General features: G+C 43.7%; 1 protein-coding gene across 1 annotated transcript in view; it reads right to left on the reverse strand.

The window, feature by feature from the left end:
* LOC124044709 (ATP-binding cassette sub-family C member 8-like) overlaps positions 1–23,611 on the reverse strand; it is a 142,530-nt gene that overhangs the window by 53,966 nt on the left and 64,953 nt on the right. The window contains exons 12-17 of the mRNA XM_046364145.1: positions 16,959–16,999; positions 16,106–16,251; positions 10,437–10,548; positions 9,987–10,100; positions 9,752–9,824; positions 9,385–9,490 (exon numbers count right to left, since the gene is read on the reverse strand). Of these exons, the coding sequence (XP_046220101.1) occupies positions 9,385–9,490; positions 9,752–9,824; positions 9,987–10,100; positions 10,437–10,548; positions 16,106–16,251; positions 16,959–16,999 (592 nt within the window). The remainder of the gene's footprint in view (positions 1–9,384; positions 9,491–9,751; positions 9,825–9,986; positions 10,101–10,436; positions 10,549–16,105; positions 16,252–16,958; positions 17,000–23,611) is intronic.

Here is a 23,611-nt window from a genome sequence, read left to right on the forward strand (position 1 = left end):
GAGGGTGCGTTTGGCTGGCAGTGGGACAATCTAACAAGGTATCTGATCTTTATGAAGAGACAGAGAGTAGTCTGACCATGGACAGGTGGCCAGTCACAAAGCCAAAGCCTGAGTACAAACTCAATGTAGATACTTACACATTAACACCAAGGCTCAAGACCTTATCTATCCTTTCATTCAATTTCTCCCCTGTGCCATCTCTCTCTGGCCCACTTGGAGCGCTATGTCATCCCCTTAATTCTCCCCCTAAGTCTCCCTCCTTCCCTGCCTACAGTGTGGCTTTTTTGATCTTTCCTTAGATGGGAGGATCTGAGCAGAGACGGGCAATATTTCGGTTAAATGTATTTTACATTTCGTCCTTCAATTACTTTTGAGTATTTGACATTTGCATTTCACCAGCCTGAACTACAATCCAATGCATTTTGGAACAAGATACATTCGAGACCTCTAATTTGTATTTTCATTCTTTATAGCGGTTCATTTTGTGGCCCCCTTTCATCCTGCATTGGTATCAGAAGTCTGATGGCACTATGGTGTGATAAGAGTGTCTGCTAAAGGACCAAAATGTACAGTTGAGGTACATGTTTTTCAACCACTCCACAAATGTCTTGTTAACAAACTATAGTTTTGGCAAATCGTTGAGGACATCTACTTTGTGCATGACACAAGTCATTTTCCAACAATTGTTCACAGACAGATTATTTCACTGTATCACAATTCCAGTGGGTCAGATGTTTACATACACCAAGTTGGCTGTGCCTTTAAACAAGCTTGGAAAAATTCCAGAAAATTATGCCTTGGCTTTAGAAGCTTCTGATAGACTAATTGACATCATTAGAGTCAATTGGAGGTGTTCCTGTGGATGTATTTCAAGGCCTACCTTCAAACTCAGTGCCTCTTTGCTTGACATCATGGGAAAATCTAAACAAATCAGCCAAGACCTCAGAAAACAAATTGTAGACCTCCGCAAGTCTGGTTCATCCTTGGGACAAATTTCCAAACACCTGTAGGTATCACATTCATCTGTACAAACAATATTACGCAGGTATAAACACCATGGGACCACGCAGCCGTCATACCGCTCAGGAAGGAGACGCGTTCTGTCTCTTAGAGATGAACATACTTTGGTGCAAAAAGTGCAAATCTATCCCAGAACAACAGCAAAGGACCTTGTGAAGATGCTGGAGGAAACAGGTACAAAAGTATCTATATCAGTACAATGAAACGAGTCCTATATCGACATAACCTGAAAGACCGCTTAGCAAGGAAGAAGCCACTGCTCCAAAACCGCCATAAAAAAGCCAGACTATGGTTTGCAAATACACATGGGGACAAAGATCATACTTTTTGGAGAAATGTCCTCTGGTCTGATGAAACAAAAATTGAACTGTTTGGCCATAATGACCATTGTTACGTTTAGAGGTAAAAGGGGGAGGCTTGCAAGCCAAAGAACACCATCCCAACCGTGAAGCACGGGGGTGGCAGCATCATGTTGTGGGAGTGCATTGCTGCAGGAGGGACTGGTGCACTTCACAAAAAAAGATGGCCGCATGAGCCAGGGAAATTAGGTGGATATATTGAAGCAACATCGCAAGACATCAATCAGGAAGTTAAAGCTGGGTTGCAAATGGGTCTACGAAATTAAAATGACCCCAAGAATACTTCCAAAGTTGTGGCAAAATGGCTTACGGTCACAAAGCCCTGACCTCAATCCCATAGAACATTTCTGGGCAGAACTGAAAAAGCATGTGTGAGCAAGGAAGCCTACAAACCTGACTCAGTTACACCAGTTCTGTCAGGAGGAATGGGTCAAAATTCACCCAACTTATTGTGGGAAGCTTGTGGAAGGCTACCCGATATGTTTGACCCAAGTTAAACAATTTAAAGGCAATGCTACCAAATACTAATTGAGTGTATGTAAACTTCTGACCCACTGGGAATGTGATGAAATAAATAAAAGCTGAAATAAATCATTGTCTCTACTATTATTCTGACATTTCATATTCTTAAAATAAAGTGGTGATCCTAACTGACCTAAAACAGGGAATTTTTACATGGATTAAATGTCAGGAATTGTGAAGAACTGAGTTTAAATGTACTTGGCTGTGTACATAAACGTCCGACTTCAAATGTAAATGTAAAAATTAACACTTGCAAAGCACGCTGGGTATTTTTCCTAATGAGCTCCGCCCCTGAAACAAGGCCAATAATAATATCCAGTGTGAGTGGCAGACATTTTTATCTAGAGCAACTAAAAGTCACACAATATAACAGAATAGATTAACCGGAATTATATTTACTCTCACAGTGGCCAAAAATAACTATCTGAAAGCCTCGCCCCTACTAGGCCACACCTGCAGTCTTCTGATCTGACCCGGTGGATTATCGCTCCATAACCAAGAATCAACAACCCAACTTAAAACAGCAATGGGCTGTTTGTGACCCAACTGGCTTGATCAAATACCCAACGTGTGTTCTGTCCAATAATTGGGTTGTTTTTAACCCAGCTTTTTTTTGAGTGCAGTGCATTCAACTAAGGTAGATAAACAACCACATATTACAGGATGGCGCTGACAGATAGGGCAGCTCTGCTTCTAGGTCCTAAGCGACTGTCGTGACGTGACTCTCATTAACGTGATGACTGTTATTTATTGAATAATTACTTACTCTCATTAACGTGATGACTGTTATTTATTGAATAATTACTTACTATGTTTAATTGTTACTGTATTCAATTAATCATGTAACAATTAACTCATTAGTGATTTGGGGCACCACGGGATAAGTTGTTTACCGAGTTACCGTCGTCTCTTGAATTAACTCAAGAATATATATAGATAAGTCACTATTTCCTAATTTCCTCATATCAGTCTCATTCTGAACGTCGCAGACTTCGTGAATCTGCACAAACACGAGTCTTTCTAATCATTCTAATCATTCTTCTAATCACCATCAGTAGGTCCTTCTGTAGCTGTAGGTCCTTCTGTAGCTCAGTTGGTAGAGCATGGCACTTGTAACGCCAGGGTAGTGGGTTCGATTCCCGGGACCACCCATACGTAGAATGTATGCACACATGACTGTAAGTCGCTTTGGATAAAAGCGTCTGCTAAATGGCATATATTATTATTATTATTATTATTATTATATTATTCTGTACCACACAAATTGAATTACTAACAAACCAAATGATAACACAGGATACACACACACGGTATAGATTATTTATTATAAACTTAATAACGAAGAATGCATTTTTTAGTTCTCTAATGAGATCATAATAATAGGATACTTTGCCTCGTAACTAGCCACGCCTCAGCGAACCCAGAGAGCATGTCAGCATGGCAAAAACGCCCCCTTTCTACCCAAGGGTATAAAATATTGAGTTAAGAATTAACATACCAGACTAAAAGGTGACACAAGCTGCAGCTAGGTCTACATTAGTCACGACCCTGAGACGCAATACGAGGTTGAAGAAGACAAAGGAGCGGAGCCTCTACCAATCAATGCTATGGTGGAGTAGCTGCTCTAAGTACTGTATTTAAGAAAGTGAATTTACGTAGGACCATCCGGTTATTCTCTTCAAATCATCGTCGCCGACAATGCTCTCATCACCACTCTGGGGTTCATCGACAAGGCTGATTAGCCGCCCTCAGAAGACTACTCTTCCAGAACGAATGCAAGTAAACAGACAACTAATAAGGACACAGACTTACAGAGGAGAAGGCCATCCGAAGAAGAGGGCCCAATCAAACCCTTATCACAAAGTGGAGCCCTTTCCACGAAGGCCTGGGCCCAACAGAGATACCCGATAAAGACCGTCAACATGTAAATACATGCATTACTTCTTACCCAATAGAGTGGCAGTTCGGGGCAAGGTATTAGGGCTACTGTGAGCGTAGTTCCCAAATGTATCCATGTGTTGCTTCTCTTTCTCTCTCTCGCTAACTCTCCATCTTGTGTAACAAGTGTCATATTGTGTTAGTACGCTAGGGATCTGTTGTCCCCGTATTAACTTCTTTTGCAACTCTCAAACCCGGATCCGGGAGCGTAATCATCGCCTCAAACTAATTAACATAACGCAGCGGACATAAATCTTCCTAGAAAATCTTCCTATTCATAAAAATCACAAATGAAATATATTGAGACAGCTCAGCCTTTTGTTAATCACCCTGTCATCTCAGATTTTCAAAATATGCTTTACAGCCAACGCTAGACAAGCATTTGTGTAAGTTTATCATGGCATAATGCTATGCTAGGCTCTGCTAGTGACATTTTCACGAAAATAAGAAAAGCAATCAAATTAAATAATTTACCTTTGAAGAACAATGGAATGTTTTCACTCAGGAGACTCCCAGTTAGATAGCCAATGTTCCTTTTTTCCAAAAATATTATTTTTGTAGGTGAAATAGCTCCTGTTTGTTCTTCACGTTTGGCTGAGAAATCAACCGGAAAATGCGGTCACTGCAACGCCAAACTTTTTTCCAAATTAGCTCCATAATATCGACAGAAACATGGCAAACATTGTTTAGAATCCATCCTCAAGGTGTTTTTCACATATCTATTCGATATCCGTCGGGACAATTGGTTTCTCATTAGAAGTGATTGGAATAATGGCTACCTCAGTACTTTACGCAATATTTTCTGCGGGAGCCATCATGTGACCACTTGCTCAATGTGGTCCCTTACGGCTAGTCCACCTGGCCGTGCTGCTGCTCCAGTTTCATCTGTTCTGCCTTATTATTATTCGACCATGCTGGTCATTTTTGAACATTTGAACATCTTGGCCATGTTCTGTTATAATCTCCACCCGGCACAGCCAGAAGAGGACTGGCCACCCCACATAGCCTGGTTACTCTCTAGGTTTCTTCCTAGGTTTTGGCCTTTCTAGGGAGTTTTTCCTAGCCACCATGCTTCTACATCTGCATTGCTTGCTGTTTGGGGTTTTAGGCTGGGTTTCTGTACAGGACTTTGAGATATCAGCTGATGTACGAAGGGCTATATAAATACATTTGATTTGATTTGATATTCTTCAACATAAATGCGTAAAAATACGTCACAATGCTGTAGACACCTTGGGGAATACATAGAAAGCGTAAGCTCATTCGTAGCCCATTGCGGCACTTCCTGATTGGATTTTTATCTGGGTTTCGCCTGTAACATCAGTTCTGTTGCACTCACAGACAATATCTTTGCAGTTTTGGAAACGTCAGAGTGTTTTCTATCCAAAGCTGTCAATTATATGCATAGTCGAGCATCTTGTTGTGACAAAATATCTTGTTTAAAACGGGAACGTTTTTTATCCAAAAATGAAAATACTGCCCCTAGAGTCGCAACAGGTTATAACCTCTTGATTACTACCCATCCCGGATCCGGGAGCGTAATTATCGACTGACAGTAATTAGCATAACGCAACGGACATAAATATTACTAGAACATATTCCTATTCATGAAAATCACAAGTGAAATATATTGAAACAGCTTAGCCTTTTGTTAATCACCCTGTCATCTCAGATTTTCAAAATATACTTCACAGCCAAAGCAAGACAAGCATTTGTGTAAGTTTATCGATAACCTAGCATAGCATTATGTCCAGCTAGCAGCAGGTAACTTGGTCACGAAAATCAGAAAAGCAATCAAATTAAATTGTTTACCTTTGATGAGCTTCGGATGTTTTCACTCACGAGACTCCCAGTTAGATAGCAAATGTTCCTTTTTTCCAAAATTATTATTTTTGTAGGCGAAATAGCTTCGTTTGTTCTTCCCGTTTGGCTGACAAATCGACGGGAAATTGCAAAAACACCTAAAAATATTCCAAATTAGCTCCATAATATCGACAGAAACATGGCAAACGTTGTTTCTAATCAATCCTCAAGGTGTTTTTCAAATATCTGTTCGATAATATATACACCGGGAAAATTGGCTACCTCTGTATTTTACGCGAGAATCACTCTGAGAGCCATCAGGTGACAACTTACACAATGTAGCCGCTTATGGGTATTCTTCAACATAAATGTGTAAAACTACATCACAATGCTGTAGACACCTTGTTGAATACGTAGAAAAAGTAATCTGGTTGATAGCCCATTCACTGTTCAATAGGGACGCATCGGAACGCAGAGCTTTCAAAACACGAGTCACTTCCGGATTGGATTTTTCTCAGGCTTTCGCCTGCAATATCAGTTCTGTTATACTCACAGACAATATTTTTACAGTTTTGGAAACTTTTAGAGTGTTTTCTATCCTAAGCTGTCAATTATATGCATATTCTAGCATCTTGTCCTGACAAAATATCCTGTTTACTTTGGGAACGTTATTTTTCCAAAAATGAAAATACTGCCCCCTAGTCACAACAGGTTTTAAGGGATTGTATGTAAGCACCTGTTGTCTTCGGCGCATGTCACAAATAAATTTGATGACACATCTTTGCAGTATTTAGTTTTTTTATGTCGTACATTATTATCCCAGGACATTCTTTTGTGTCATTACATACAGACGGAAATAACTTTTGGATATCAGAGCGGCAGTAACTCACCAGCCTTACGACAGGGAATGCGACTTTCCCGCATTGGATCCTTTGTACCCCCCAGGGCAATTGAACTGATTCCAGAGGCTGATCCAAAACACCACAGGAGGAGAAGAGGTATTCGGAGTGGACTTCTAATCCAACTCAGGAGACGCGCACACCATCCAAAGCTTCCGAGTACATTACTCCCTAATGTTCAGTCTCTGGATAATAACGTAGACGAGCTCAGGGTGAGAATCTCCTTCCAGAGAGACATCAGGGATTGTAACATACTCTATTTCACAGAAACATGGCTCTCTCAGGATATACTGTCTTTGTCCGTTCAGCCAGCTGGGTTCTCAGTATATCGCGCAGACAGGAATAAAGAACTCTCTGGGAAGAAGAAAGGTGAGGATGTATGTTTCATGACTAACCACTCATGGTGTGATTGTGATAACATACAAATTCAAGTCCTTTTCTTCACCCAGGCAGAGTTCGTGAAAAACTGAAAGCAGAAACCACCGCATTTAACCATGGCAAGGTGATTGGGAATATAGCCGAATACAAACAGTGTAGGTATTCCCTCTGTAAGGCAATCAAACTGGCAAAACGTCAGTATAGAGACAAAGTGGAGTCACAATTCAACGGCTCTGACACAAGAGGTATGTGGCATGGTCTACAGACAATCACAAACAACAAAGGGGTAACCAGCCACGTCGCGGACACAGACGTCTTGCTTCCCGGACAAGCTAAAAACTTTCTTCGCCCACTTTGAGGATAACAGTGCCACCGACGCGGCCCGCTACCAAGGACTGTGGGCTCTCCTTCTCTGTGGCCGACGTGAGTAAGACATTAAAACGTGTTAATCCTCGCAAGGCTGCCGACCCAGACGGCATCCCTAGCCGCATCCTCAGAGCACGCGCAGACCAGCTGCAATACGATGCAATAGACGATGCAGTCGCCATCGCACTGCCTTATCCCATCTGGACAAGAGGAATACCTATGTAAGAATGCTATTCATTGACTATAGCTCAGCATTCAACATCATAGTACCCTCCAAGCTCCTCATTAAGCTCGGGGCCCTGAGGCTGAACCCAACCCTGTGCAACTGGGTCCTGGACCTCCTGACGGGTCTCCCCCAGGTAGGTGAAGGTAGGAAACAACACCTCCACTTCGCTGATCCTCAACACAGGGGCCCCACAAGGGTGCGTGCTCAGCCCCCTTCTATACTCCCTGTTCACCCATGAATGCGTGACCACGCACGCCCTCCAACTCAATCATCAAGTTTGTAGATGACACAACAGTAGTAGGCGCCCTGGGAGTGTGGTGCCAGGAAAATAACCTCTCACTCAATGTTGACAAAACAAAGGAGCTGATCGTGAACTTCTCGAAACAGCAGAGGGAGCATGCCCATATCCATATCGTCTGGACCGCAGTGGAACAGGTGGAAAGCTTTAACTTCCTCGGCATACACATCACTGATGATCTGAAAGGGATCTCCAGAGGGTGGTGCGGTCTGCCAACACATTACCGGGGGGGGGGGGGGGGGGGCAAGCTACCTGCCCTCCAGGACACCTATAGCACCCAATGTCACAGGACAACAATCACCCAAGCCACTGGCTGTTCACCCCGCTATCATCCAGAAGGCGAGGTCAATACAGGTGCATCAGGTGCATGGGACCGAGAGACTGAAAAACAGCTTCTTTCTCAAGGCCATCAGACTGTAAATAGCCATCACTAGGTGGCTTCCACCCAGTTACATAACCCTGCACCTTATAGGCTGCTGACCTATATACATAGCCTTGAAATCACTGCCCACTTTAATAATGGAACACTCGTCACTTTAATAATGTTTACATATTTTTGCTTTACTCATCTCATATGTATATACTGTATTCTATTCTACTGTATTTTAGTCTATGCCACTCCAACATTGCTCATCCTAATATTGATATATTCCTTAATTCCATTCTGCTACTTTTAGGTTGTGTGTATTGTTGTGAATTGTTAGTAATTACTGCACTGTTGAAGCTAGAAACACAAGTATTTAACTACACCGGCAATAACATCTGCTAAACATGTGTATTTGATTTGAACATGAAAATTTGTTTTTTTATTTCGAAACAACAAAATACCTCAATATACTTGTATCTTATGTAAATACAATATTTAGCTAAATAATTTTGTATTTTAGTTTGATATGTTGGTCTTCAGAGTATCTCAGTGAGGCTTGTGGGACCACATTCAAATGACTGAGCAAGCATCACTCCATAAACTCACGCATATCCCTACACCTTGGGTGAGCAACACAGATCGAGAGAGAACGTAGTTTCCATTACTTACTTCAGTTTCTCTTAAAGCTACACCGCATGTGCCAAAAGCTCTTTAAGCGGCCAGTAAATCAGCGAAATCCTATTAGTTGGATGACTTGGAGGGAGAAGTAGCAGAGTCAGGCAGTGGTATATTGATGTTAATTAAATGGCCCTGAGAGCTGCAGTATTTATCTCCCCATCCCAAACACATAAAACAAACACATTCTCTTCCCCAGACAGACTCATTACAAGAGAATCGGTGCTGTAGAGCATTTTATATAGCTGAGAGAGGTAAACAGCCAGTCTTCTGTTGACTGCAGCTATCTGGCTCTCTGTGGAGTCAACACACCTTTCACCTCTAATCTTTGACCTTTAGAATGTACATCATCCAAGCTCAGGTCACACAAACCTATACTGTAGTTCAATAGTCCTTTTCTTTGATTTGGATGAGAAAGATGCTTGAGAAACGGTTTAGTATGTCCATCCTACTAGTAGATAGTTGTCTGTCTGTCAGTCCGTCCATCTATCTGTGACATCTGCGGTGTGAGTAGTAATTTCATTCAGCCTTACCTGTTCCAGGTGACAGTCCCAGAGACTTTCTGCATCTCTCCCAGAGCTGCAAGCAGCAGGGACGACTTCCCACAACCCACCTGGCCCACGATCATAGTCAGCTGACCTGAGAGAGACACACACACAGAGAAGACATGAGTGGAAAATAGAGTGATTAGAGAGAAAGATAGATCGAGAGAGATGGAGGGACAGGAGGAGGGAGTAGTAGTGGTTCCTCGAGTGGATCCTCGAGTGGATCCTCTAGTGGTTCCTCTAGTGGTTCCTCTAGTGGTTCCTCTAGTGGTTCCTCTAGTGGTTCCTCTAGTGGTTCCTCTGATAGCATATGAATACCATGGTATTTAACCTTCCTCCAGGATCAGAGCCTTACCGAAGGGAACCTTGATGTCTACGTTAGACAGGGTGGGAGGTCCGTCTGTCCAGGTGAAATATCCGCTGGTTATCTGAAGATAGAAAAAATGAGAAGAAAAACATTACACTCCGATCAAATCAAATATCAAACACTGAATGTCAAGCAGTCAGACCAGGAGAGGCTCCCTGGCAGCACACCGATGAGACTGAACGACAGATTGAACGTCTATCGAGTCCTGCTACCTCCCACTCACCCTGAAGCAGAGGTCTTGGTCCCTCTCCTGGGGGGGCGGGTCGCCTCCCTTCTGGCTGTAGTTGTTCCAGCAGTCTTCCCTGGGGGGCCTCTTCCTGTTCACCACCTTCAGGGGCTGGGAGGGGCGCAGGGAGGGAACAGGCCATGGCTTAGGCTTTTTAAAGGACAACTATGGACACCACAGAGAGTAGTGGTGGAGGTGGTGGGTGGTGAGTGTAAGTGAGGTGGAGGAAGGAGGATAGAACATACAGAGTGAAGAGAAACAGTAAATAATTAATTGAAGTGCACTCTGCCTGTGAGTGAGTGGTTGAGTGTGTAAGAATTGCCGGGGGCAGGAAAGTCTCTTTGTGGGAGCCCTGTGTACTTGCGCGTGTGTGTGTGTGTATGCAAGTGTGTGTGTGTGTGGATACATTCGAATGTGTTCATGTGTGTGTGTGTGGTCCCTACTCACCACAGCCTGGTACTTGCTGTTGTGGTTGCTGGGGCCAGCGGGCATGGTAGCGTTGGGCTCCTGCTCGTCTCCAATCTCATCACTACTGAAGAACTCACTCAGCTTCTGGGCACTGAAGAGAGGACAGGGGACGCCACAGATCCATTTCACATTTTCACATTCCAGAGTGGGTTACATTGAAGATGGGATAGGGAACAACACATTTCAAATGGACAGGTAACTCTCCTGGTAGAATCACCTGATCAAAGAATGTTAAAAATGGAGAAATGAAAAGGTTTCATTTCCTAAAGCAAGTCTCCAGACTATCTGAAATTAATCAAGTAAAGAGCTATTCCGTTTTTTTATGTTCCTTCAGCTACCCGCTTCAGTACATCTGGAATAAACTAAGCCATAATGATTAGTATAAGCTTGGAATACAATACAGGCCTTGCAGTAAATGAGGTTCAGTCAGCTGTGACATACTCCTACACTCCAGGCTATTCAACGAGCCACACACCACATCATTCATTTGGAGAGTTCTTATTGGACCATGCATTTTGTGGATTATGACTCAGTAAGCTGAAGCTGAGGCTTGGGGTCTTTGCCAATTTTCCGGGCCTTCTTTTCACATCGCTGATATCCTGGATGGCAGTGAGCTCGGCCCCAGCTGGGTTGTCTGCACAACACTCTGTAGCACCATGTGATCGAGGGCAGTGCTATTGCCATACCAAGCAGTGATGCAGCCAGTCGTTATGCTCTCAATGGTACAGCTGTGGAACCTTTCCAGGATTTGAGGGCCCATGCCAAACTTTTTCAACCTCCTGAGGGGGAAGAGGCACTGTCGCGCCTTCAACACGACCGTGCGTGTGTGTTTGGACCACTAAGTCTTTAGTGATTTGGACACTGAGCAACATGAAACGGTCTACCAGCTCCACTGCCGCCCCATCGATGTGGATGGAGGCGTGCTCGACCCCCGTTTCTTGTACTCTACGATCAGCTCCTTGCTCTTACTGACGTTGAGGGAGAGGTTGTTGTTCCGGCACCACACTGCCAGGTCACTGATCTCCTCCCTGTACGCTGACACATCTTCGCCGGTGATCAGACCTGCCACCGTCGTGTCGTCAGCGAACTTGATAATGGTGTTGGAGTCGTGCGTGGCCACACAGTCGTGGGTGAACATGGAGTACAATGGGGGACTAAGCACACACCCCTATGGGGCCCCCGTGTTAAGGGTCAGAGCGGTGGAGGTAATGTTGCCTACCATCACCACCTGGGGGCGGCCCATCAGGAAATCCAGGATCCAGTTGCAGAGGGAGGGGTTTAGACCCAGAGTCCTAAGCTTGGTGATGAGGGGATAATTGACTACGCTGAGCTGTAGTCAATGAACAGCATTCTCACATAGGTATTCCTCTCATCTAGGCCGGTGATGGCAGTGTGGAGGGCAATTGAGATTGCGTAATCTATGGATCTGTTGGGGCGGCATGCAAATTGGAGTGGGTCAAGGGTGGCTGGGATGGTAGAGTTAATGTGTGCCATAACCAGCCTCTCAAAGCACTTCATGATTACAGAAGTGAGTGCTACAGGTCGGTAATCATTGTGGGATGAAGCCTTAGAGGTTGTAGGAACAGGGATGATGGTGGTCATCTTAAAACACGTGGGGATTACAGACTGGGACAAGGAGAGGTTTTTGAAAATTACAGTAAATACACTTAGCAGCTGCTGGGGCCGTCGGGGCCCGCGGCCTTGCAGGTGTTGACCTGATTTTCACTTCGGCCTCAGAGAGCGAGATCATTCAGTTCTCTGGGTCGGTGACGGCCCTCACACCTGGCTCGATGTTGTTGTTGTCAAAGGATGCCTAAAATGCATTGCATTCATCTGGTAGTGAGGCACCGTTGGGCAGATCACGTTTTAGTCTTCCTTTGTAATCCATAATAGACTGTATTGTGTGCGAGGATCTCTCTTGAACCAAAGCCAGTGCAGTAGAGTAGAGGAGGCAGCATATGCTCTAGCTCCATTGCAGAATGGCAGCAAGCAGATGGTACTATCGACGGCTAGGTCAATACCAGGCCGTTACAGGGATCAGAAGGTCATCTTGACCATAAACGGAACACACTTAGGTTACCCCTGAGATACAGCATCACATCCAACCTGTTGTCACCATAGAGATGAATAACGATAGGATCTCTATGGCTGTGACTCAGTGCAAGTCATTGCGTGTCATTGAGTAAGGAACTAGCGGTTCCTTACTAGCGGTTAGCAATTTCTCCGTCACTGGTTCGACAGCATTAGGATACACATACTGCCTCCATTTACCAGAGATCAGCTCGACCCCATTGATTTTCTCGAGACTTCCATTCATCCTCTCAGGATGCAAAGCAAAACCCCGATTCAATCCCCCCACTCTGTATGGTGCCTCTCCTTGACAAGACAACACTATACATGATGTAGAGCCCTACTACTTCAACTAGGCCAAGATACCATATCTAAAACACTTACATGGAGATGAGGGTAAACACATGTGAAAGCAGTGGCTAGAATGACAAGATGGGTGATTGCTTCCCGGTGAACACAAGACGTTGAAAGAAAACTATATTTTCAACCAGAAATACGCATTTCCAACCAGAAATACGCATTTTCAATGTCTTTTTGCTCATAGGGTTGTGTGAACGACAGTACAGCACTCTGCATCGTTCATATTGTAAATAGGAATTTGTTGTTAACTGACTTAGGTAAAGGTTCAAATAAAAAAAATGAAACATGCCTACTCTCGGTACAGAGCGGAATACAGCATGTACTGTATACATTCAGAAAGTATTCAGACCCCCCATATTGTTACGTTATAGCCTTATTCTAAAATGGATTAAATAAAAAAAATCCTCAATCTACCACACAAAATCCCGAAATGACAAAGCGAAAACTGTTTTTTAGAAATTAATGCAAATTTTGAAAAAATACAAAACAGAAATAACATATTTACATAAGTATTCAGACCCTTTACTATGAGACTCGAAATTGAGCTCACGTGAATCCTGTTTCCATTGATCATCCTTGAGATGTTTCTACAACGTGATTGGAGTCCACCTGTGGTACATTCAATTGATTGGACATGACTTGGAAAGGGACACACCTGTCTATATAAGGTCCCACAGTTGACAGTGCATGTCAGAGCAAAAACCAAACCATGAGGTCGAAGGAATTGCCCATAGAGCTCTGAGACAGGATTGTGTCGAGGCACAGATCTGGGGAAGGGTACCAAAACATGTCTGCAGCATTGAAGGTCCCCAGGAACACTGTGGCCTCCATCATTCTTAAATGGAATAAGTTTGGAACCACCAAGGCCAAACTGAGAAATCGGGGGAGAAGGGCCTTGGTCAGGGAGGTGACCAAGAACCCGATGGTCACTCTGACAGAGCTCCAGAGTTCCTCTGTGGAGATGGGAGAACCTTCCAGACGGACAACCATCTCTGCAGCACTCCACCAACCAGGCCTTTATGGTAGAGTGGTCAGACGGAAGCCACTCCCCAGTAAAAGGCACATGACAGCCCACTTGGAGTTTACCAAAAGGTACCTAAAGGACTCTCAGACCATGAGAAACAAGATTTTCTGGTCTGATGAAACCAAGATTGAACTCTTTGGCCTGGATGCCAAAGCGTCACGTCTGGAGGAAACCTGGCACCATCCCTACGGTGAAGCATGGTGGTGGCTGCATCATGCTGTAGGGATGTTTTTCAGCAGCAGGGACTGGGAGAGTAGTCAGGATCGAGGGAAAGATGAACAGAGCAAAGTACAGAGATCCTTGATGAAAACCTGCTCCAGAGCACTCAGGACCTCAGACTGGGGCAAAGGTTCACCTTCCAACAGGACAACGACCCTAAGCACACAGCCAAGACCACGCAGGAGTGTCTTCGAAACAAGTCTCCAAATGTCCTGGAGTGGCCAAGCCAGAGCCTAGACTTGACCCGATTGAACATCCCTGGAGTGCTCCCCATCCAACCTGACAGAGCTTGAGAGGATCTGCATAGAACAATGGGAGAACATCCCCAAATACAGGTGTGCCAAGCTTGTAGCGTCATACCAAAGAAGACTTGAGGCTGTAATCGCTGCCAAATGTGATTCAACAAAGTACTGAGTAAAGGGCCCAAATACTTATGTAAATGTGATATTTCATTTTCTTTAAATACACACACACACACACACACACACACACACACACACACACACACACACACACACACACACACACACACACACACACACACACACACACACACACACACACACACACACACACACACACACACACACACACACACACACACACACACACACGCTGTATGCACCATTTTCTAAAAAATGATTCTTGCTTTGTAAAAAAAAAACAATTTTTGCTTTGTCATTATGGGGTGGTGTGTAGATTGATGGGGGGACGACGACGACTATTTAATCCATTTTAGAAGAAGGCTGTAACGTAACATTCCGAATGCACTATATATGTTTATGATGTTCGAAGCAGTCGTTATGCTGTTATGTGTGATAGGATGGGTAATGGTCTGTGAGGAATAGGGTAGAAGGGTGACAGGTGGCTTTATGACAACACAATTACAGCAGTTAATCAAATTGTCAATTTAGAAGAAGTCAATGTTACTGACAAACGGACAGGTGTTTCAGTGATTGACTTCAATTTAGCTTCACCTCAATTACACTTTATTTTGGTAAATCTGACATGAATTCAGCTTAACATTAACGTAAAACTGTCATTTATACAATAATTTTGGGTATTCTCAACAGTAAAATACTGTGAAATGTTTTACTGCAGAATACTGTAAATGATGGTGCATTGTGGGAAAATTGTGTGGGCATGGATATATTTGTTGTATTTCGAATGGTACACTGTAAATACTTTCCTTTAACAGTACATTACTGTAAAGAAAGCACTTTATTTTGAATGTATGGTAACATACTATACTTTTTTAATAGTAACTTACAGGTAACTAGCTGCCAGTAAGTTACTGTAAAAACAAGTTACATTTCTTACAGTGTATTGTAATTCCATCCTACAGAATACAGTACCCTACTGTATTTTTGAAGCACCTAAAATCTTTTGACCACTAGTGGGTGCATGGCATTGTTGTTTCTGTCTCATTAACATATTTTGAAGCATGCCTTGTAAGAGGCTATATTTGTTGCATCCATTAGTGAGAGTGTTGTACCAATTTAGTAGTGCCCAATCAATTCAAAATGTATAGGGGACAAATTGGAGAAACAGCAAGTCTTCAACTTTCAATGGTTTAACATTTTGCCATGTTCTTTTGGTCTGTTTTGCCGTGTAGTCACTGCCAGTTTGGAAACATTTGTTAAGGCTTCTAGAAGTGCAAAGTGACACCAAATATTAATTGATATGCTGTAATGTGTAAACACATTACCTAGTAACCATCCTGCTTGCACCTGTAATTACAGTGAAATACAAACCCCTCCCCTCAATGAATGTCATTCATTATGTTTACAGTAGCATTACATTTTTTACAGTATAATACAGTAAATTCTATGGTATTGTACTGTGTGTCATTACACAGTTCTTGCTTTGAGACTGTGCTGTACTTAAAATTACAGTTGGTCTACTGCAATGTGAAACACAGTAACTTACCTACCACTAGCTGTCTGTAAGTGTGTGTCCATGATACACAGCTCACCTGACCAGGGCCTTGACTGTAGATCGCACCACGCTGGAGAGCAGGAAGAGAGGAGTGACCAGGATGTGAAACAGGGATAAGGACGCGAAGGCCACAGCAGGTGACAGGTCAGCCTCCTCAGAGATGTGCACATGGACCACAAACGTCTACAGGAAGATGGCGGGAGGATAGAAAAATATTAATATCACTCCAGTAACCAGCAAAGATACTGTGAGTGAGGTCTGAATCCTGACTCAAGATGCAAGTGAGCAACTCAAACTTTGACATAAATATTGCATTAACGTCAATGGGTGCTGTGTGCTATAGTCTGACCTGTGCTTGCATCCAATACAGGATTTGGCCCTGAATGAATAAATGTCCTTCAGAAAGACTGACTAATTTAAAAACGTTTGCCATTCAGTTAGTTTGTGGTGAACTTGAGCATTTTAGGGCTGGGTCACTCACTCACTCACTCACTCACTCACTCACTCACTCACTCACTCACTCACTCACACTCACAAATATAACTGGGATTTACAGTGGCTATGTAAAAAAACGTGAAATGTCACTGGTCATCCTTTAGAAAGCCATAACATGCCAGTCTGCCTGACTGTGTTCTGAGTGATACCACTCTAGTCTGGACTGGTCTGGCCTGTGCTCTTCACCCCGGAAAAGGAATTCTGTTCTCTGTAAATGCCCATCCACTGAAAACAATACCCAGACCAGTGTACAGTATGCAGCTAATTTTTAAAGGTGAAATGGTGGTTAGAACATGCTGTTTTATGGTGAACAATGTTGGGGTAGTCTGTAGACAGTATTATGCATGCCACCTATCAGATATGAATAGACATTTATGAGTGGAATTAATACTCACAGTCAGGACAGCAGCGATAGGGATGGCTGCATTCATGAATACTGAGAAAGAGGAGACACAGACAACATTAGATACATGACAATGTGGTTCAGATACTGTACAGACAAGTTTGTTCCAGAGAGTGAGAATACTTAAGACGTCTCTCCGTCTGTGTCTCTCCGTGAACTCAGCTCAACTGAATGGCTTGAAGCGATTGTTTTCTAGGAATGAGCTAGATCATCAGCACCGAGGAAGGCAACATTTTTATAGTTCTGTGTTTTTTGATTCATGCAGCGCGACACATCTCCTTCGCATAGAGTTGATCAGGCTGTTGATTGTGGCCTGTGGAATGTTGTCCCACTCCTCTTCAATGGCTGTGGGAAGTTGGTGGATATTGGCGGGAACTGGAACACGCTGTCGTACATATCAATCCAGAGCATCCCAAACATGCTCAATGGGTTACATGTCTGGTGAGTGTGCAGGCCATGGAAGGACTGGGATATTTTCAGCTTCCAGGAATTGTGTACAGATCCTTGCGACATGGGGCTGTTCATTATCATGCTGACACATGAGCTGGATGAATGGCAAGACAATGGGCCTCAGGATCTCGTCACGATATCTCTGTGCATTCAAATTGCCAATGATAAAATGCAATTGTGTTCTTTGTCCGTAGCTTATGCCTGCCCATACTATAACTCCATCGCCACCGTGGGGCACTATGTTCACAACGTTGACTTCAGCAAATCACTCGCCCACACAACACCATACACGTGGTCTGCGGTTGTAAGGATTATGGTAGAGAAATTAACATTCTATTTCTCTGGAAATAGTTCTGGTGGACATTCCTGCAGTCAGCATCCCTCAAAACTTGAGACATCTGTGGCATTGTGTTGTGTGACAAAACTGCACATTTTAGAGTAGCCTTTAATTGTACCCAGCACAAGGTGCACCAGTGTAATTATCATGCTGTTTAATCAGATTCTTGATATGCCACACCTGTCAGGTGGATGGATTATCTTGGCAAAGGAGAAATGCTCACTAACAGAGATGTACATTTTTTTTAGAGAAGCTTTTTGTGTGTATGGACAATTTCTTGGATCTTTTATTTCGGCTCATGAAACATGGGACTCAGTATAAATTATTTATATTCAGTTTAGTTTCAGATATTTTTCCGACTTTTTCCGATTCAGTTTTTGTTTGATAAAAACATTTCTATTTGGTTTTTACATTATTTTGTTTCAGTTTAGTGTTTGTGACAGAAAGTAGCCTATGCATGGGAGGCTAGGAGCCATGTATGTATTGTAAGTTCTTCCCTGTTAGCTAGTGATAGCTAGTAGTCTCCTGTTAACTAGTGATAGCTAGTAGTCTCCTGTTAACTAGTGATAGCTAGTAGTCTTGGAAATCCCAGACCTAGAGTGACAGCACTACGTCTGGGGAGGATTTCAGATTCTTTTGGACATTTCTTTGAAAACAAATTGTTTCAGGGAGGGTCCTCTTCAGACAGACAACTCTCGCCCCCAAAAATCCAGAGTTCGGGTAGGGGGGCCCAGCATGAACAGTCTAACTCTTTCCATAGCCTGTAGGCAGACGTCTCAGAACGTCGGGATTCAAAACCAAAGTTTGCATGCAAAACCTTTGCCGTGGTTTTAGTGAAGGTAGATGATGCAAACTAGCAAAGGTTGACGATGCAAACTAGCAAAATGCAGATTTTTGTCAAATTTTTCACAAAAATTTGCTGATGGGAGAGACATTTGTTGGCATGTGGCCTGATTGAACCATTTATGCAGGGATTGGTTCAAATTGTGAGCCCTCCTTTTGTATTGCGTTGATCGTGCAGTTAACTTCCGCGACGCATATAAGGCCCTGCCCCGCCCACCTTTCGGAAAAGCTGACCACGACTCCATTTTGTTGATCCCTGCCTACAGGCAGAAACTAAAACAAGAGGCTCCCACGCTGAGGTCTGTCCAACGCTGGTCAGACCAAGCTGACTCCACACTCCAAGACTGCTTCCATCACGTGGACTGGGACATGTTTCGTATTGCGTCAGATAAAAAATATTGACAAATACGCTGATTCGGAGTGCGAGTTCATTAGAACGTGCGTCGAAGATGTCGTTCCCATAGCAACGCTAAAAACATTCCCTAACCAGAAACCGTGGATTGATGGCAGCATTCATGTGAAACTGAAAGCGCGAACCACTGCTTTTAATCAGGGCAAGGTGTCTGGCAACATGACCGAATACAAACAGTGCAGCTATTCCCTCCGCAAGGCTATTAAACAAGCTAAGCGTCAGTACAGAGAGAAAGTGGAATCTCAATTCAACGGCTCAGGCACAAGAGGCATGTGGCAGGGTCTACAGTCAATCACGGACTACAAGAAGAAACCCAGCCCAGTCACGGACCAGGATGTCTTGCTCCCAGGCAGACTAAATAACTTTTTTGCCCGCTTTGAGGACAATACAGTGCCACTGACACGGCCTGCAACGAAAACATGCGGTCTCTCCTTCACTGCAGCCGAGGTGAGTAAGACATTTAAACGTGTTAACCCTCGCAAGGCTGCAGGCCCAGACGGCATCCCCAGCCGCGCCCTCAGAGCATGCGCAGACCAGCTGGCCGGTGTGTTTACGGACATATTCAATCAATCCCTATACCAGTCTTCTGTTCCCACATGCTTCAAGAGGGCCACCATTGTTCCTGTTCCCAAGAAAGCTAAGGTAACTGAGCTAAACGACTACCGCCCCGTAGCACTCACTTCCGTCATCATGAAGTGCTTTGGCAGACTAGTCAATGACCATATCACCTCCACCCTACCTGACACCCTAGACCCACTCCAATTTGCTTACCGCCCAAATAGGTCCACAGACGATGCAATCTCAACCACACTGCACACTGCCCTAACCCACCTGGACAAGAGGAATACCTATGTGAGAATGCTGTTCATCGACTACAGCTCGGCATTAAACACCATAGTACCCTCCAAGCTCGTCATCAAGCTCGAGACCCTGGGTCTCGACCCCGCCCTGTGCAGCTGGGTACTGGACTTCCTGACGGGCCGCCCCCAGGTGGTGAGGGTAGGCAACAACATCTCCTCCCCGCTGATCCTCAACACGGGGGCCCCACAAGGGTGCGTTCTGAGCCCTCTCCTGTACTCCCTGTTCACTCACGACTGCGTGGCCACACACGCCTCCAACTCAATCATCAAGTTTGCGGACGACACAACAGTGGTAGGCTTGATTACCAACAACGACGAGACGGCCTACAAGGAGGAGGTGAGGGCCCTCGGAGTGTGGTGTCAGGAAAATAACCTCACATTCAACGTCAACAAAACTAAGGAGATGATTGTGGACTTCAGGAAACAGCAGAGGGAACACCCCCCTATCCACATCGATGGAACAGTAGTGGAGAGGGTAGCAAGTTTTAAGTTCCTCGGCATACACATCACAGACAAACTGAATTGGTCCACTCACACTGACAGCATCGTGAAGAAGGCGCAGCAGCGCCTATTCAACCTCAGGAGGCTGAAGAAATTCGGCTTGTCACCAAAAGCACTCACAAACTTCTACAGATGCACAATCGAGAGCATCCTGGCGGGCTGTATCACCGCCTGGTACGGCAACTGCTCCGCCCTCAACCGTAAGGCTCTCCAGAGGGTAGTGAGGACTGCACAACGCATCACCGGGGGCAAACTACCTGCCCTCCAGGACACCTACACCACCCGTTGTTACAGGAAGGCCATAAAGATCATCAAGGACATCAACCACCCGAACCACTGCCTGTTCACCCCGCTATCATCCAGAAGGCGAGGTCAGTACAGGTGCATCAAAGCTGGGACCGAGAGACTGAAAAACAGCTTCTATCTCAAGGCCATCAGACTGTTAAACAGCCACCACTAACATTGAGTGGCTGCTGCCAACACACTGTCATTGACACTGACCCAACTCCAGCCATTTTAATAATGGGAATTGATGGGAAATTATGTAAATATATCACTAGCCACTTTAAACAATGCTACCTTATATAATGTTACTTACCCTACATTATTCATCTCATATGCATATGTATATACTGTACTCTACATCATCGACTGCATCCTTATGTAACACATGTATCACTAGCCACTTTAACTATGCCACTTTGTTTACTTTGTCTACACACTCATCTCATATGTATATACTGTACTCGATACCATCTACTGTATGCTGCTCTGTACCATCACTCATTCATATATCCTTATGTACATGTTCCTTATCCCCTTACACTGTGTATAAGACAGTAGTTTTGGAATTGTTAGTTAGATTACTTGTTGGTTATCACTGCATTGTCGGAACTAGAAGCACAAGCATTTTGCTACACTCGCATTAACATCTGCTAACCATGTGTATGTGACAAATTAAATTGGATTTTATTTGAATGCGGTGATATTGCAGTGATTTGACTGTTTTGTGCGGTGATTGGATATATGCAGGGAATTGTTGATTTTGCTAAATAATTTGCGATTGCAGAATCTTAAATGTAAGATGAGATGTTCTTACATTTACATACTGTAGAAACACTGATGCAGAGCTGAGAGGGGTAACATTTTTGTGTCGGATATGGATGTGTAGAGAGAGGTAAGGTAAACTACTAGATATGGATGTATATAGGGAGGTAAGGTAAACTACTAGATATGGATGTGTAGAGGCAGGTAAGGTAAACTACTAGATATGGATGTATATAGGGAGGTAAGGTAACCTACTAGATATGGATGTGTAGAGGGAGGTAAGGTAACCTACTAGATATGGATGTGTAGAGGCAGGTAAGGTAACCTACTAGATATGGATGTGTAGAGGGAGGTAAGGTAACCTACTAGATATGGATGTGTAGAGGGAGGTAAGATAAACTACTAGATATGGATGTGTAGAGGGAGGTAAGGTAACCTACTAGATATGGATGTGTAGAGGGAGGTAAGATAAACTTCTAGATATGGATGTGTAGAGGGAGATAAAGTAACCTACTAGATATGGATGTATAGAGAGAGGTAAGGTAACCTACTAGATATGGATGTGTAGAGGCAGGTAAGGTAACCTACTAGATATGGATGTGTAGAGGGAGGTAAGGTAACCTACTAGATATGGATGTGTATAGGGAGGTAAGGTAAACTACTAGATATGGATGTGTAGACGGAGATAAAGTAACCAACTAGATATGGATGTATAGAGGGAGATAAAGTAACCAACTAGATGTGGATGTGTAGAGGGAGGTAAGGTAACCTACTAGATATGGATGTGTAGAGGGAGGTAAGGTAACCTACTAGATATGGATGGGTAGAGGGAGGTAAAGTAACCTACTAGATATGAATGTGTAGAGGGAGGTAAGGTAACCTACTAGATATGGATGTGTAGAGGGAGGTAAAGTAACCTACTAGATATGGATGTGTAGAGGGAGGTAAAGTAACCTACTAGATATGGATGTGTAGAGGGAGGTAAAGTAACCTACTAGATATGGATGGGTAGAGGGAGGTAAAGTAACCTACTAGATATAGATGGGTAGAGGGAGGTAAAGTAACCTACTAGATATGGATGGGTAGAGGGAGGTAAAGTAACCTACTAGATATGGATGTGTAGAGGGAGGTAAAGTAACCTACTAGATATGGATGTGTAGAGGGAGGTAAAGTAACCTACTAGATATGGATGGGTAGAGGGAGGTAAAGTAACCTACTAGATATGGATGGGTAGAGGGAGGTAAAGTAACCTACTAGATATGGATGGGTAGAGGGAGGTAAAGTAACCTACTAGATATGGATGTGTAGAGGGAGGTAAAGTAACCTACTAGATATGGATGGGTAGAGGGGGGTAAAGTAACCTACTAGATATGGATGGGTAGAGGGAGGTAAAGTAACCTACTAGATATGGATGGGTAGAGGGAGGTAAAGTAACCTACTAGATGTGGATGTGTAGAGGGAGATAAAGTAACCAACTAGATATGGATGTGTAGAGGGAGGTAAGGTAACCTACTAGATATGGATGTGTAGAGGGAGGTAAGGTAACCTACTAGATATGGATGTGTAGAGGGAGATAAAGTAAACTACTAGATATGGATGTGTAGAGGGAGGTAAGGTAACCTACTAGATATGGATGTGTAGAGGGAGGTAAGGTAACCTACTAGATATGGATGTGTAGAGGGAGGTAAAGTAAACTACTAGATATGGATGTGTAGAGGGAGGTAAGGTAACCTACTAGATATGGATGTGTAGAGGGAGGTAAGGTAACCTACTAGATATGGATGTGTAGAGGGAGATAAAGTAACCAACTAGATATGGATGTGTAGAGAGAGATAAAGTAACCAACTAGATGTGGATGTGTAGAGGGAGGTAAGGTAACCTACTAGATATGGATGTGTAGAGGGAGGTAAGGTAACCTACTAGATATGGATGTGTAGAGGGAGGTAAGGTAACCAACTAGATATGGATGTGTAGAGGGAGGTAAGGTAACCAACTAGATATGGATGTGTAGAGGGAGGTAAAGTAACCTACTAGATGTGGATGTGTAGAGGGAGGTAAGGTAACCTACTAGATATGGATGTGTAGAGGGAGGTAAGGTAATCTACTAGATATGGATGGGTAGAGGGAGGTAAAGTAACCTACTAGATATGAATGTGTAGAGGGAGGTAAAGTAACCTACTAGATATGGATGGGTA

The sequence above is a fragment of the Oncorhynchus gorbuscha genome, linkage group LG01 (genome assembly GCF_021184085.1).
Source record: "Oncorhynchus gorbuscha isolate QuinsamMale2020 ecotype Even-year linkage group LG01, OgorEven_v1.0, whole genome shotgun sequence".
NCBI lineage: Eukaryota > Metazoa > Chordata > Actinopteri > Salmoniformes > Salmonidae > Oncorhynchus > Oncorhynchus gorbuscha.